Raw genomic sequence first — 16,905 nt, 5'->3', positions numbered from 1 at the left:
TGTCAGAAAACAAGCAAAACTCTCGGCACATTTCCCAAACTAAACTGAGCAGCATTTCCTCCCTGTAGGGTCTGATCCAGCCACAGACGCAGAGATGCACAAATAGACTTTAAGGGTGAATCTCATGAAATTTGTCTAGAACATGCTCGGCCAAAACCTTTTTATTTTTATTTATTTATAATTGTATAACTTTAAATTTATATTGTATAACTTTATAGTAATACTTCTATATAAACTTAAATTAAACAAGAACATGCCAAATTTAACTGCAAAAATAATAATAAAACAAATTGTTTATTTGACATATTTTGTATACATTTTTATAGAAAATTAATTAAATGTAATAGTAATAATTTATAATTAAAATCTTGCTATTTTATTTATTACATTTGCAATACAAATTTTGGTTATTTTAACATTATTACAATACATAATTAAGATAGTAAGTAAGTAAGACATTATAAACCAACAGCAATTCAATTCTGAATCACATTTTGAATCAATCAATCTATTTGAAACTTGTACATGCATTTTTTTTATCTATTTTATATGACAGTGAAGCCTACTTTTGGACCACTAACATTTGCATGCACTTTGACTTTATCATGGCATTTAAGCAAATTCTCATTTTAAATTTTGCATGAAATATGACCACGTTCTTGTTAGGTTATGTAAGATTTGCTCATTGCTTACCCGTGATGGTGATTTTGGCAGACCACTTGGACGTCCCCTCCAGCACGGCCTGTTTGGCTGTCTTCAGCTGGGTGATGAAGTCTTCCTTCGTGAGCAGAAACATCTCCTGAATCAACTCGAACACCTCGGGTCGGTTCTTCTCCCTGATTTTCATCCGTTCCTTCATGGCCATGATGATGTTTTGGGTTTTGTCCTCGGCTCCATGTTTCGAGCTCTTCTCTACTGCACCTATAGAGGACGATGAGATTTACATGTCATCTTGCATAATCTCTGATAATATGAGCAGCAGCAATTCCGATTTCTATACTGTCCGGCCTAAACGGTATATAAGATAAAGTGAAATGCATCCTAAATTATAGTACACTAAAAATAGCATGTTAAAGGTGCCTAGATGGTGTATTATTTCTGCAGGTTTTTGAGTCAATATTTCTCACCAAAAAAAAAAAAAGCATTTGGAAAAATGTATGATAACGATTGCCATTTTCAGCAGTATAAAAATGGCAAGGGATTTGAGAACAAGTTTATAAATGTGTGAATCTAAGGAATGGAATTATGCATGTATATAATCTAGTGTTGCACGGTGCACCGATACTTCAAAAGTATCGCGATACTCGGAAATTAAAAACTTCACGATACCTAAATTTATTAGTATCGATACTTCTAAGAATGACCGCGTTCCAGATTTGTAAGAGAGTATTGCATGTTGGTGTGTGCAACGCACGCTTCCAGTGCCTCCCTATGGACGTCTGCGTTTTTCTCCTCATGCGCGTGTGACAGGGCGCGTGAACTGAACGAGCAGAGAGAGAGAGAGAGAGTGAGCGAGCCCCGGTCGCGCGCGCGCACTCTCTCTCTCTCTGCGGAGCCAGGCGAAAGTATAAACAAGGCTTCACCGTCTCAAAACTAAGCGCTGTCTTGCTCTCTCTCTCTCCCTCGCACATATTAATCAAAATAATTCGACACGATGGTAAGGTCGGGAGACTAAAGTTTCATGTGGAGCATTCGGAGTTTTTTTTGTTTTTTTTTCTGAATTACCGCTGGGTGTAAATTGTGGTAAAATACGTTGCCTTATCTTCTCTGAATCGTTCCGCACATTCAGCTGACATAAACCACACTTTAAATAAACGAAAAAAACTATCCAGTCATGAAATGTTTTCTGTGATGACAGTGGGATGTAACCGCCTGGATAATCACACAACGCGCACACGTCCGATAATGACACGTCCAATTCGCGAACTAATGACTCATTTGAACCGATTCGTTTTAATGAATGGTTAAAACAACTGATCTGTCTGAATCGGTGTATAACTAATCGTTAACACTTTGTAATAAGGTTTCATTTATTACATAAAACAAATAAAAACACTTGTTTTTTCCCCCCGAAAAAGCATATGACTACTTTTTTCCACACAATGCTATCATGAATCGATAAGAGAATCGTTAAAGAATCGGATCGATAAGCAGAATCGTCAGTGGCATTGCTATTGATAAAATCTTATGTTTCTTATGATAACTGAGATAATGCTGCTAAATTTATTTATTTTTTTACCTTGAATGTCATTGCTCTAATTTATTTTTTATATTTTTCATATTTCATATTTTGTTCAAATGGTTATTATAGCCTATCTGCTGTTCAAATGTTCATTTATTAGTGTGTTATGATTGGAATGTTGTCCCAGTTTTAAAATAAAGCACAGCAATGATATTTGAGAGTGTTTCTCCCTTTTCAGGAAAAGTATCGAAAAAGTATCGAAATCGCAATTCTTGACTTGGTATCGGTATCGAAACAATAATTTTGGTATCGTGACAACACTAATATAATCAGTATGCAATTATGCATATAATCAAATCCTGAATAATTTAACACAATGCTTTGTGAATGATGGACATTCCATGGACATAAAAATCTATGGAATTTTCGTAATGAAGATTTTATGATGATGTAGTTTGTCTCAATACTGGCGTACTATCTTACTCAACATGTGCTTTCCCATCATCAGTAAAGTACAGACTTCAAGTGCTTAGTATAGTATGCAAATTTACTACCATGTCAACATGCATATAAAAAGTGGATATAGTATTTGCACATCCCTAGTGTGCAGCCCCGAAACAGATGATTATAGATGATTCACTGCCGCTTGAAAAACGTATCTCTCTGCACCCTATTAAAATGAATCATTCATTCAGATGCATGATACATACCTTGCAAATGCTTTATAAGAGTGTTCAAGAGGTGCTGGATGTGGGAAATAAAACCGTGTGTCTCTGAGAGAGACGGTTTACTGGTGTCTCGCCCTAGATGTCTTTCCTTTCATGAACCATGCAGAGAGAAGTGATGCACTAGTCAAACCAAACGCTCATATACACTCACATTCAAACACACACATTCTAAATATGATGAGTTTGGTGGCTCGTTTAATAAATCTCTTTCTGTACAGGCCCATTTGCGTCTCTGGCAGACAGCCACGTCTGTGAGGTTTACTAGGGAACTACATACTGTATATCTCACGCACTTTACCACTCATCTGAGAGCTTATACTAGTGTAGATGGTTATTCTGTTAGTGTCGAACAATAAAATGAACAGCTGCCAAACGCTAAATGTCAGAGATGAGAGCTGCCATGCTATGTGACAGACAGACAATGGCGTTACACAATGGCGAACATTGCTCATGCAGTGTGATAACTTTAACATTTTCAGAAGAAAAAATTAGAATAAACTCGCCATCACAATGCAAAAGTGTCTCTATGGAGTGTTATAAGCATTTACATCTATAACACCCATTTTAATGCAAAAGTAATAGTGATGTTTGACTTAGCAAACACCTTAGTGGTTTTAATGGTGATTAAACAAACTCTGCATTGTCTATATATGAATTCGCCTCAAAAATCATAGGGACAAGTCAGAAACAATTAAGTTCCATGTACGAGGAAGCTCTCAGGAAAAAAGCTTTTGGAATAGCAAACGATCCCTCTCATCCACTCAATAGGGAGTTTGAACTTCTTCCCTCTGCCAGATGTTACAAAGTACCTAGGGCAAATCGTAATATTTTTAAAAATTATTTTATTCCTAATGCAATTCTGAACAACACGATGATGTATTGTAACGTAATTGCTATTGCTGTGCTGCATTTTGCCCCGAAGATGTCTGTGTGTTAGTCCTGTTGTTCTTGTTGTTTTTGTTGTTGTTGGTTTGATTGTTGTTCTTATGAGACCGAAGGCAAATTTCCACATTGTGGACAATAAAATAAAATGAATGAATGAATGAATGAATGAATGAATGAATGAATGAATGAATGAATGAATGAATGAATGAATGAATGAATGAATGAATGAATGAATGAATGAATGAATGAATGAATGAATGAATGAATGAATGAATGAATGAATGAATTAGACAGGGTGAGTGAAATCATCTTTCTCTAAGAAAGATGTGTGCGAACTGTAAAATGTATTTAGTAGCATGCGTGCGAGGGAAAAAATTGTCTTGTTTTCCAGTACAAATATCTAAACATTCTAGAAACAAGAAAATGTTACTTGGGAAAAACGAAATAATGACTGTTGTAACGCTTGACGTAAAGCAAGTCAAATTTGTAGTTTTCTTATGTCTCATTAGAACTACAGAAACGCGACCTGATCTGGCAATCTTGCATAGCGTGGTTATAGCAGATATAGGACCACAAAGCGAATCCAGATGTGCCTTTCACCCTGTTACGACTTAATGAACCACTGAAACGATTTTAGACACATTATTTTAAGGTAAAAAATGTTCTTTAGTGTTGCTTTAAATTTGGCTATGGAAAAACAGATCTACTGTTAATGAATTATGACAATGTTCACTTTATGGTGTTTATGTTTTAATGTGTTGTAGATTGTTGCAAGATGGCATATTTTATCTCCATCTTTTTGAATGAATAGCCGGCAAAAGTAAATCATAGACATTGCAAAATAAGAGTCCCGGTGTACTTCGGGTTTGTTTAAAATGAAAAGAACCGCCTTATGCATAAAGGCTTAGCTGTTTTTTCCTGGTTATTATTGGTATTATGGTTACACAATACACCGTATCTGTGTTATGACTTTTGTTTCACTTCCTGTCTTGTATGCCATGTTTGTAGTCTTTTGTAGTTTTTAACGTTGATTTGTTCCTTTATTGAATCGACAGGTGATCCTAGGCATCGTTAACAACTATTTTATCTAGTAAAATGTGTGATCAGTACCACCGCTCCCTATACACAGAGTATGTGTGATCGCGATTTGGAAAGTGAAAGTAAACGCATTGAAAAGCGATTTCATAGCGATATATAAAGTAATTACCCAACTATATAATTGAAAGAGAACGCAAAAGCATTGAAATATTTATCCCTCCCATCTCATATTTTTTTTCCATCACCATGTCCCTTTAGGGGGCCCGTAGAATGTGTCATTTCCTTTCTGAAGTGGGCTGTATTTTTAATCATGGACTCACGTTGGAGACAGTCTGCATTCAGGAGGTCCTGGCATTTCTCGTGGCATTTCACCCCGCATTCACTGCAGCGCATGCCCTGTCGGGCGATGCCCCAGAGCAGACCCTCACACTCGTGACAGTAGGTGGGTGCAGTGGCCGTCCACACCTCAAAATTATGGGGTGTCGTGGAGGAGATGGGATAGATCAACGCTTGGAGAGTCTTTCTGAGCACATGCAGTTTCTGAGAAAAAAAGAGAAAGTTTACAGCAAAAGGTAACAAAGATACACAATGTTTTTGTTTTGTTTTTCAAATCAATGGAGGCCGTAGAAGAAGAAAAAAAGAGCATTTGCACTGATCACAGGACTCGATATGCACATTATTGCTGTGAACAAGCATGGTCTGGAAATCTACAGTTTATTATTGCAGCTTTCAGGATAACCTGTGTTCAATAGATTGCTGAGTAAAGGGCCGGTTACTCTACATACGAATGCTGGATACTGGAAAAGCAAGCTCATGCAAAGAAGTTTCGCATTTTGGTGCCAGAGACGGTCTTATTATTGGGAGATGTGAGGGTCCGTGACTCTACCATTGGAAAAAGCTTAAGGGCTAACTTGGATCACGTGTGCCTTGATAACCAATCACGTTACAGCCTTGGCGTCATTGACTTTCATTCAGAGTTGTGTGACAGTCAATCACTGTTTGTGAAAACTATTGAAATTAATAAGAAGTGCCGTAAACTGAATCATACCTGTCGCGCAATTTTTCTTGACTTCTCTTATAAAACAGCATTTTTTCGGTGTAAACTCTAAAAATAGATCAATCCAAAATTAATGTTTAAGAGCAAACATGTTGAAGATTAGCCGATGGGCTGTCAATTCATTAAATGATAAGCTATTTCCTCACAAAAACGTTTTTTATTTCAGCGTAATGAAGCCTCTCTCCTCCACATTGATATCCATTAAAAAAAGGCCTCTTGTCTCTTTCCCTGCATACCGCAGCGTTAGTAGGTGTTAACCTTTTTTTGGCTACGGTTGTAGGCTTTCCTTCAAGTGGCTTTGTTGGCGCGTTCCAAAGTTAGGGACTGTATTGGGGTCCCGTATTACTGTATTGTATTCGGGACTGGGATTGTATTGGGTGCATCAAGTTTCATCAATCCCTATCACCAGCAATTTCACTGTAAATATTGTAAATATTCAATATATCACCCAGCCCTAGGAAAGATCTAATTTTTGCAATGTAATAAAATAAAATGTAATAAAATATTAGTCAAGGACTAAGAGATGACATTCAGATTCATCTACATGATCTGTAGGTCAAGATCTCCACTCCTCTTACAAAACACTCACTGGTGTTCAGAAAAATCATAATATCGTTTTTTTTTAAGATGTCATGCTGATATTAATTTCCGTAATTATAGAGCACATATTTAAGCCCATAGTGTTTTCAATCTGTCCCTGTTCATACTAAAAAGGTCTCTTAAAACCTGTCAAGAACATGTCATATTTCCCCCCAAAATTAAGAGTTGTTGAATACAACACACAATTATGTTTATTTAATATTTTGCATAAATACAAAGATACATTACAATTACTTGCATTTAGAATTAAACAATATATTGGGGGTTTTTTTTCACATTACAATAATAAAAATAGTGGAAGAAATTTTTTTTTAAACCCAGGTGGTTATAGTTAATAACAACTAAAACCATAAAAAAACATTTTCGTTATAATTAAAATTATTAGTTATCTTAAGGTCACCAAGAAATCAAAATCGACCCTATATCTACTTTGTTAGTGCACTAGTCACTACTAGCGCATTACTAGTCTTGTGGTAAACAATTCATCCATGAAACTTTCTTGAATTTTGTCTTCATAATCTTTAATCAAAATCTAAAAAAAAAGTACTTCCCCTCTGGAATTGCCTTCATTCTCTAATGACATCAGTTTGACAGCTTGGGTAGAACATCCCTTCCGCTTGCTGCAAGCTTTTGACAGCAAGCTGAATGGAACGCCTACTTTTCTAGATCCAATCAATTCCCAGTGGGAAAAAAACAAGCCAAGCCATCCATTTTTCTCATTCAGTATTCAGTTTCACTCGGAAAATATGTCAATACTGAAGTAAAGTCGGTCACAACTTCCGCTTCATGTGGACCACGGAAATAAAAGTTAATAAAAACTATACAGACGTTTAAAAAATAAAAAATAATTAAAATAATAATAATAATAATAATGACAAAAATTAAAATAAAAACAAAAATATTAAAATATCCAAAAAATCACAATGAAACGAAAACTACTAATAAACAACATCACAATGCAAAAAAAAAGAGAGAAAAAAATAGGAATGGTCCATAAAATAAGCTTAATTTTCTGTAAGCAAAAAATTCCATCTATCTTTCTTTAGATTTCGAGGTCATGTTCTTGACAGGTTTCATGTGATTTAACTATTTTGTCAATAGTTTGCATTCACGGGCAAAAGTGGTGGAGAGTATCATAGGAATCCTTTTGAAAGAGCAGAATCAATGTGTGTGTCCTTTTACAGCTGGATAAGACAAAGAGAGAGTGGGAATGAAGGAGAGGTGAGCTGGTGATGCACAGGGCTCTAAACTGATGTTTTCTTGTTTCCCATGGAGCACTTTTGCTGATGTGTGTTCTCTGCTCTCCACCCACAGAGTCATTACGTTAAGAGCTGCTGAGAACTTCAGCCATGTCCAAATGGTGTAAACGTAGGAAAAAAAGACAGTATAAAAGTAATTGTAACTGCAGAGTGAAAATCCAGGCTAATTAGCAAAGTAAACCTAAAAATAGATAAAGGGAGAAACTTCCTTCACCGATCTCGGAGGGGAAATTTAGACACGAAACAGCAACAGCATCCAATGTGAAGTGAAAAAATAACTGAATGCAAAATTGAAACTGCACCGAATGATTAATTGCAGTTGTCCTAGTTATATAAAACACTTAAAGGGGCCACATTATACATTTACAAATTATTTTTTATCCATGAGGTCCACTTATGATGTTAGTCAAGGTTTGCACCTTCATTTATTTTTTCATGACTATTTTCCACCAGGTCTCAAACATTTAGAATAATACAGGTTGTTTTTTAGGAATAAGATTTCTGTCTTTGAAGTGTATATAAAATGTACATCCATTTGGATTACACAGTTTTAACATAAACTAATACATTTTGTGTATTATATACATTATGTATTTATACATTTTACATTTTATGTATATTTGTCAGTCATGCAAAAAAATGGTAAGAAACAGTTTTTTTATGCAATAAAAAAAAATCAAGGAATAGTTTAACTGTTTAACTGGATCTATTTTATTTTATTTGAATAATCATTTTTAAAATGGATTTATTTCAATTGCTTAAAGTGTGAACATGGTTAAAATATGGTCTGATCGCTGCTGGCCGCCACGTGCTCGACTCCTGCTTGACTGACGGCTGATTTCAGGCCAGCGGCGGTAATGTTACGCAAACGAGGAGGATTAACAGCTGGCAGAAACGGAAAAGGACTTTCCAATTTAATCTAGCAACTCCAGAGCAACTAGATGAGTTACCCTCAGAATTAAACACTGGGCTATCAGCCAGAGAGAGAGGGAATATTCATGAAGTAATCGCTCACGCTGAACAAAGCGGTCAGCACTGTCACAAACTCCAGCAGAAATGAGGGACGGAGGAATTAAACCATCTGTCAAACACACAGCCGCTGACCCACAAGCCTCACAGCATCTTAAACAGAAAATGAAATTACTAACAGCATATGCACTTTAAAAAAAAGGTTCGATAGGGGGGGTGGGTTTCACAACGATGCAATAGAAGATCTATTTCTGTTTCCCTAAAGAACCAACAATAACCTATTTTTTTTAGTTTAAAAGAATCTTAGAATCTTTTCCACTTTAAAGAACCTTTTGTGGAATGGAAAGTGTCCATAGATGTTCTTCATGGAATGGTCAATGCCAATAAAGAACCTTTATATTTTAAAATGGTTTTGGAATGACTTGAATGTGGATAAATAATGACAACATTTTCTTATTCTCTTCTTGTCCTTTAAGAAGCATCAGCCAATTAAACATTTGGAAGAGTCCTAAACACCCGGAGCTCTCAGCTTCCAGACCCACTGTGGTGACGTCTTTGGTTGGGATCTGTTTCTGTGCTGGAGGCCACAGCTGGTGTTGGAAATGCTGTGATTTCACATGATCGCTGTGTCCGGAGACATTTGTACGGATCATGTACATAACCATTGAGGTCAGTAAGTTTTTTGTTTGTTAGTTTGTTTGGAAAGAAATTAACACTTTTATTCAGCAAGGATGCAGTAATTTGATCAAACGTGACAGTAAAGACGTTTGTAAAGCAACAAAAGATTTCTGTTTTCAATGAATGATGTTTCCTTTGACTTCTATTCATAAAAGAATCCTGAGAAAAATGTATCACGGTTTCCACAGAAATATGAAGCAGCACAACTGTTTTCAACATTGGTAATAATAAGAAATGTTTCTTGAGCAGCAAATCATCATATTAGAATGAATTCTGAAGGATCATGTGACACCGAAGACTGGAGTAATGATGCTGAAAATTCAGCTTTGCATCACAGGAATAAATGACGTTTTATGATATATTCAAGTAGAAAACAGTTATCTTAAATTGTAATCATATTTTACAATATTTCCATTTTTACTGTATTTCTGATCAAATAAATGCCGATTTGGTGACCATAAGCTTTCAAAGACATTACTTTTCAAAAGCTTGGGGTCGGTAAGATTTTTTAGTGTATATGTCAGCTACTAGAGGTATAGAAACATAAGGAACTACACAGGTTATCACAAGAAAAAAATGCTTGCAAGAAAATACTATTCCAAAGCAGCAGAACCAACGATAGTAAAATGTGGTAACGTGTGTCAAAGCTCACACTACACTTTACATTCCATTCACTTCCATTCATTCACATGGAAATGCATGTGTAGAGTAGACGTTTATATAGTGAGACATTATGAGACATTTAAGACATTATGATATTAGTGAATATAAACTTTACAGATTGACCTTTTGATACAATGCAAAGAATGCATTGCATGGTTGCAATATAGTATATTTTAACATTTTAACAACTTATAACTTGTTGTTTACAATTTATTATTAATTAAAACCCTAAGCCCTACAGTATGACATCATCATGTTACTCATATGCCCGGATCAAAAAAATATGACATGCAAAGAGGCCATTTACATAGAAGAAACTATAAGTCAAAGACAATTTAAAAACTAAATTATGAATGTTTTTTGGCACAAAAACCCTTGACTAACATAAGTGGATTATAGGGGAAAGCTGACTAAGGTGTTTCGCTGAATAATGTCACAGACCGAATGCAAACACTCTCTGTTGATTATTCTCCTCCTTTCCGTGAATGTTGAGGAGAGTTCTCGTGATATAACAGTTTCTGTCCTTGTTTTAAAGTGTCTTTTCAAGCATATGGACGCATGGGCTGTTTTGGGCACGCTTTTCTCGAAGGAATTGTGTTTCTTTTATAATTTCTCCCTCAGCCCCCTCACTTCATGTTTCTTTCTCTCTCTCTCGTTTTTTTTTACTTTGTTCTCGCTTTTGCTGGCATATTTAAACCATTTGAAAAGCCTCGGACATCTGTTCGACCTACTTAGTAATCTGCTGGCTAGCTACAGCCTCTGCTCTCTATATCTGACCTTCCTCCTTTTTAAGTCTTTGAGACCCGTCGAAGGCTCTTTGGAAATAGGTGCATCTAAAAGAGTAATTGCAGTGCTGCTATTCTTTAGAGGACTGCTAGTGTTGGATTAAGGTCGATTGGACTGTCCCGCTGAACCCCAACTTTGACCTGTCCATTTATCACTCGCTAACGGTACCTTCAATAACGTATGTACCTGTATAATATGTAACATAGTGTATGACCTTCATTCTATGGGCAGAAAATCAATGAGACATTCTTTAAAATATCTTCTTTTGAGTTCAACAGAAGAAACTCAGACAGATTTGGAACGACATAGGGGTCAGTAAATCAGTCACTTTGGGTGAACTACCTGTTTAAGCTTTCTAGAAAATATGACTTTTCAGCTGTTTTATGAGGCAACAGCCTTCTGTGACCAAACTACATTTCCCATCATTCTCTACAGCCTAAACCCATGAAGCACTGCGAATGACAATCTTCCGATGTTCTTAAATATTTGTGTGCGAGTATATATATATATATATATACACATACAGTTGTATGCAAAAGTTTGGGCACAGAATGGTTGGCTGCATAATAAATTGCTGTCGTTTTAAGAAAAAAGATAGTAGTGGTATGCCATTCAGTTTATACAGAAAGCTGGATAATGTTTTTCCGACAAAAGTGTTTTGCAACCTTTTTTAATTGCATTGATTTGAATATATATGTAGTCCCTTATGTTGATTGATTGTGACACAAAATTGATTTGATTGGCTCAATGAACATTATTTGCGGTTTTTACGTGTATCGGAATCGGCCGATACGCGGCTGCTGCGTTCGCCGATAGTTTTTTCCCGGCATTATTTATAGACAGGCGTCCACAGGCAGCTCTGTGCTGCTGGAGACGCTGCAGTTCCATAGACAGTAAAAGAAATGGACAGAGCGATCTCATTGGAACTCAGTTGAGACAGTTGAAGCCCACTTTTAGCGATTTTTGAGAACTTCCGTTCCTGACGCGCAGACTCAGACCGACTCAAACTAAGCTTGATGACGTGAGCAACCTGTCTGACAGACGTGAATCTTCTAGTAGCTGTGCGTGAAAATTGCCAACGTTAATCTTGCAGAGACGGGGAACTTGAGCAAAGAGTCCTTTATCGTGAGTGAGCAGGAGTAAGTATTCCGTTGCTTTTATGGACTCATTATCTATGGGCTTCTCTCTTGATGGGACGTCCCCCCGATTGCCTGCGAGCTTCTCCTGCTGTCTGTACGGTAATTTCTGTACAGCGCGACAGAGAGTCGAGTGGTTATGACGCAATCGTTAGCCTATTTTTACTAAAACTGTTTCTACGGGGCCATAATGTAACATAGAAGGTAATGGAGCCATTTATACATTGTCGTGTTTCTTTAGAAATAAATAATGGACAAATGGAGTCTTTAAACGCCTCAGATGTAAAGTTATTCGCTGTCAAAGTGACGCCAAAATGAATGGTAGTCAATGGAAATGCTAACGCAAGTGAAGTTCTGCTACAAGATGGCGGCACCCGGCCGGCTTCAACTTCCGGTCGATGGATTACCCCCTTGTGCAGTTCACGTGCAGACCCTGCACTGTCCCTCCCCCACTAGCAGAGTGCAACCTGCGCTTCAAGATAACGGTAACTTTTAAACTTTCAAAGCATCTTTTAACTGTTTGACTGCTGAAATATTGTCAAACACTTTGAAAATGGAAACACGTTGCTCTATAACTGTTATGTGGTTGCAACTATATAGCTAAGCAAGTTTGTGGGTCCAAATGGAAAACGCGAATGACTCGTCTATAAAACTGCTTGCTTGCCATTGTAGGGAGCTGCAAATAGCTGTAGGCTATCCGTTCAGTATGCATTAGGGCTGTCAATGAATATTCTAAATACGAATATATATTCGAATAGTTAAAAAAAAAACTGAATTTTGAAGGTGAAAATTAATATTCGAATGTGGAAAAACACGCCCGCGGTAGCAGACTAATGTTACCACAGCACAGCTCGCTCGGAGCGCTCAGTGTCGGTTCTATGTACTGTGAAACTTCAATTAATGTATTTGTTTCAATCACTGAATGAAGCCTGCTATATACCTTAAATTGCTTGCACAAAACTCTTGATCAGCACTCAACATTTGTTTGTTGTTGTTCATTTAAACCGGTATGCGCGGAGAGCGTGAGGGTGAGAGCGAGAGAGAGAGAGAGAGTGCGCCTGCGAGTCCGGGCGAGCCAGAGTGAGCTCTGCGGTCTTGGCCATTAGTTGATTTACTCGTTTTTTTGTAGTAGTAATACGTTGTCAAATATGTTTAAACTCAAATAAGCAACTTAATACTAGTAGTTATGTCTCTTTGTATTAATGTGTCCTGTTATTGACGTAATGCGCGTCATTGACCAAATGCACGACGATATGTTCAAATATGTTTTTTAGAGGGAATATACAAACGCCATTTGAGCAATTTTGACAGCCCTAGTATGCGTACGGTAGCTGTTACGAACACTGGTCATAGGATTAAGTAATACCAACGTTGTTCCGTGCTTTTTGTGGGAGATTTATTCAGCGACCACCTGGCTGAGGTTTGGACGCGTGTGGTGTGTGTCTCCCTCGCCATCGCAGTGATATTAGAGACTAGACATGCTCATTTTATTTTATGTAGAAAAATTTAAACCATGGCAGTAAATAGTTTGTTACTTTTAAAATGAAGTACAGTGTGCACTGTGCACTTTATTATGCTGGTTGCTACTGTGTGCAATAGTGTAATTATTTTATTTATGCTTAAATATTTATTTTCAGCAGGGAACTTTTTTTTGTTCTACCTCATGTTTTTAATATTTGTTAAATATTGTTTATCTACTTGTTCTTGTTCTACCTCACATGTTTTTACTATTTGTTAAATATTGATTTTTTTACGTTAAATAAATGTTACTTTTATTAAATTGAGACCTGTAACATTTGTTAACATCATGTCATTTTTATGATGTAAATTGAGGGAGCAAAATGTATCGGCTCCAAATATCGGCTGAAGAAAATCGGCAGCCCGTATCGGTCATCGGCTAAGGCTGATGGGAAAAAAATCGGTATCAGTATCGGCACTAAAAAATTCATATCGGTCAATCCCTACATTAGACTGAATACACAGGTGCAACCAATCATGAAAAAGGATATTCAAGGAAGCTAATTGCTAGTTGTCCTTATCTTTGATTCTCTACTGGAAAGTAGCAACATGGGAACCTCAAAGAACTCCCTAAAGACTTAAAAACTAGGATAATTCATCAATATGAATTAGGATAAGGATACAACAAGTTATCACAAAGGTTTGACGTCTATATCTCCAAAATCAGAAATTTAGTTATAAAATGGAAGGCTACAGGAACAGTCCTTGTGAAGGAAAGATGTGGTAGGCCGTGAAAAATATCTGAAAGTCAAAGGCAATGAATGGCCAAAGAATGCTTTGAATGGTCGCAGACAAATCACAGACCACCTCCAAAGAGCTCGAAGACCATCTTACTTCTGGTGGTGTCGTTAAACATCATTCCTCAGTCTAGCGCACTCTGAACAAGGAACAGCCTTTTCTGCGTACGGCCAACAAGCAGAATCATTTGAGGTATGCAAAGACTCATCTGGACAAGCCAGAATTATTTTGGAATAATGTCCTGTGGACAGATGAAACTAAGAAAGAGTTATTTGGTCACAACCAGAAGAGCTTTGCATGGCGTAAAAAGAACACAGCGTTCCAGGAGAAGAACCTGCTCCCTACTGTAAAATTTGGAGGAGGGTCCATCATGTTATGGGGCTGTGTTGCAAGCAAAGGTACTGGAAACCTTATCAAAGTTGGTTGTCGCATGGGTTTTACCCAGTATCAGCAGATTCTTAAGAACAATGTTCAAGAACCAGTCAAGAGGTTGAAGTTACACCGGGGTTGGTTGGTTGATTTAAGCAGGACAATGATCCAAAGCATTGTTCCAAATAAAGGAAAACCACAGACACAGATAGAATGTTCTAGAATAGCAATCCCAGTCCCCAGACTTGAATATAATCGAAAATCTATGGAATGATTTGAAGTGGGCTGTCCACGATCAGCAGCCATCAAACCTTACTGAAATGGAGACATTTTGTAAGGAAGAATGGTCCAAAATACCTGCAGTCAGAAATCAGGGACTTATCAGTGGCTATAAGCGTCTACAGGCTGTTATTTCAGCAAAAGGAGGCTCTACTAAATATTGATATGATTATTCCATTGGGGTGCCCAAATTTCTGCACCTGTCTGTTTTTGTTGTGACTCATATCGCTTTGTATCTGTTGATTCAATAAATGTTATTTCAGAACTGAAATGTTACTGTTTCCATAAGGTATATATTATAAATAATAACAAATGAAGTTGCTGCGTCGAAAGCCCAGCAGATTATAAACTGAAATTATGATAATTATCAGGGGTGCCCAAACTTATTTGCACATTTCGCAATAAACATAAAACAGTTTAATTCTATATATTTAATCAATATATTTACCGTAAATCAATGGTTTTATATTTCTCCAGTGATTTTATTTAGAATATGTAATTTGCAGTTCCCTATTTTAAGCAATTAATTTCACAGGCTTGTAACTTTGCCTTTTTGTCTGATTTCCAAATATTTTTAGATAAAAGGTTGTGATAATAATGTTGTGATTTACCTCATAGCTGGGTGGTTTGGTTTACGGCTTATAACTCTTTAACGAAGACATTTTAAAATCCCTATGAGGAAAATGAATAGGAAAAATACACGGATGCATCATCAATTACACACCTAATGCACATCCAGGTAATTTTGTTGGTAGATAAAAACAGAAATAAATAAATAGGAAATTCCCCAGCATGTCCAGTTTGTGCCTGAATGCACATAGTGTTATAATTAAAATGATATACTCTCCAGCTGAAATACAATCAGGTTTGTCGAGTAACTTCCTGCATCTCAGTGTCACAACAGAGTGCTAAACATCACATCACACCGTGTGAATCTGGGCTGTTTATTCAGTGGATCAATTAATGGGAGGGAAGAAGGTCTGGATAAAAAGAAGAGTAATTCTTCTTTATTGATTAAGACGTTCTTTCCTCTCTCAGGTTTTTGGTCCCTCCGTCAAACAAAAGTACGAAAATACAATTAAAACTAGAATCATCGATCAACACCCAAATAATCAGAAAGCATCTTAATGCTTTAAACACAAATACAACAGCAACATCCTCATCACGGCCACACTGAATGAATCTTCTATTCATCAGAGAGAAAGCTAATGAAATGTATCACGGTTTCCACAAAAAATATGAAGCAGCACTACTGTTTTCAACATTGATAATAATAATAAATGTTTCTTGAGCAGCAAATCAGCATATCAAAATGATTTCTGAAGGATAATGTGACACCGAAGAGTGGAGTAATGATGCTGAAAATTCAGCTTTGCATCACAGGAATAATTGAATTACATTTTAAAATATATTCAAAGAGAAAATAGTTATTTTAAATTTTAATAATAATTCACAATATTACTGATTTTACTGAATTTTGATCAAAGAAATCCAGCCTTGGTGAGCAGAAGAAACTAAACTAAACTTTCTTAAAGGGGTCATATAATGCCATTTTTATACAAGTTAATATGATTCTTTAGGGTCTAAATGAAAAGTTTGTAATATACTTTAATTAAAAATTCTAAGTATTGTAAGAAATACCTCCATTTAAGTGCACGTGTCTTTAAATGATAATGAGCTACGTCACCCTGCCCCTCTGTTCTGTGGGGCGTTTTGACACAACACACGTGGAGTGTTGCCTTGACAACAGTTGAGGGTATATTTTGGGGAAAGAATGGCAGCGGGAGTCTCTGAGGACACATCTGTGCAACCGTATCAATTTGAACCGGAGTCGGAGGCGGAACATGATGACGGGGGACGGCCCGAAGAAGTTCGACAATTAAGGCTCGAACAGAACGTTTCTGAATGGTTGGTTAACGTAATGTCACTTTGATCTATCTTTGTATGTACTGGCAGGGTAGAGTAGTGAGATACGAATGCTATGTGTTTACTGATGTAACTTATACGTACACAGTTTGTA

General features: G+C 36.7%; 1 protein-coding gene across 1 annotated transcript in view; it reads right to left on the bottom strand.

The window, feature by feature from the left end:
• The window catches only part of LOC130100419 (protein unc-13 homolog C), a 263,612-nt gene that overhangs the window by 217,968 nt on the left and 28,739 nt on the right, over positions 1 to 16,905 (bottom strand). The window contains 2 exon segments of the mRNA XM_056265875.1: positions 694 to 921; positions 5,154 to 5,373. Coding sequence (XP_056121850.1) covers positions 694 to 921; positions 5,154 to 5,373 — 448 coding nt within the window.

This window comes from Rhinichthys klamathensis, unplaced genomic scaffold, assembly GCF_029890125.1.
Source record: "Rhinichthys klamathensis goyatoka isolate OS25496 unplaced genomic scaffold, OSU_Roscu_1.1 h1tg000242l_1, whole genome shotgun sequence".
NCBI classification, from domain to species: Eukaryota; Metazoa; Chordata; class Actinopteri; order Cypriniformes; family Leuciscidae; genus Rhinichthys; species Rhinichthys klamathensis.
The sequence above is the reverse complement of the archived record's forward strand: the minus strand, read 5'-3'. Positions and strand labels throughout refer to the sequence as shown.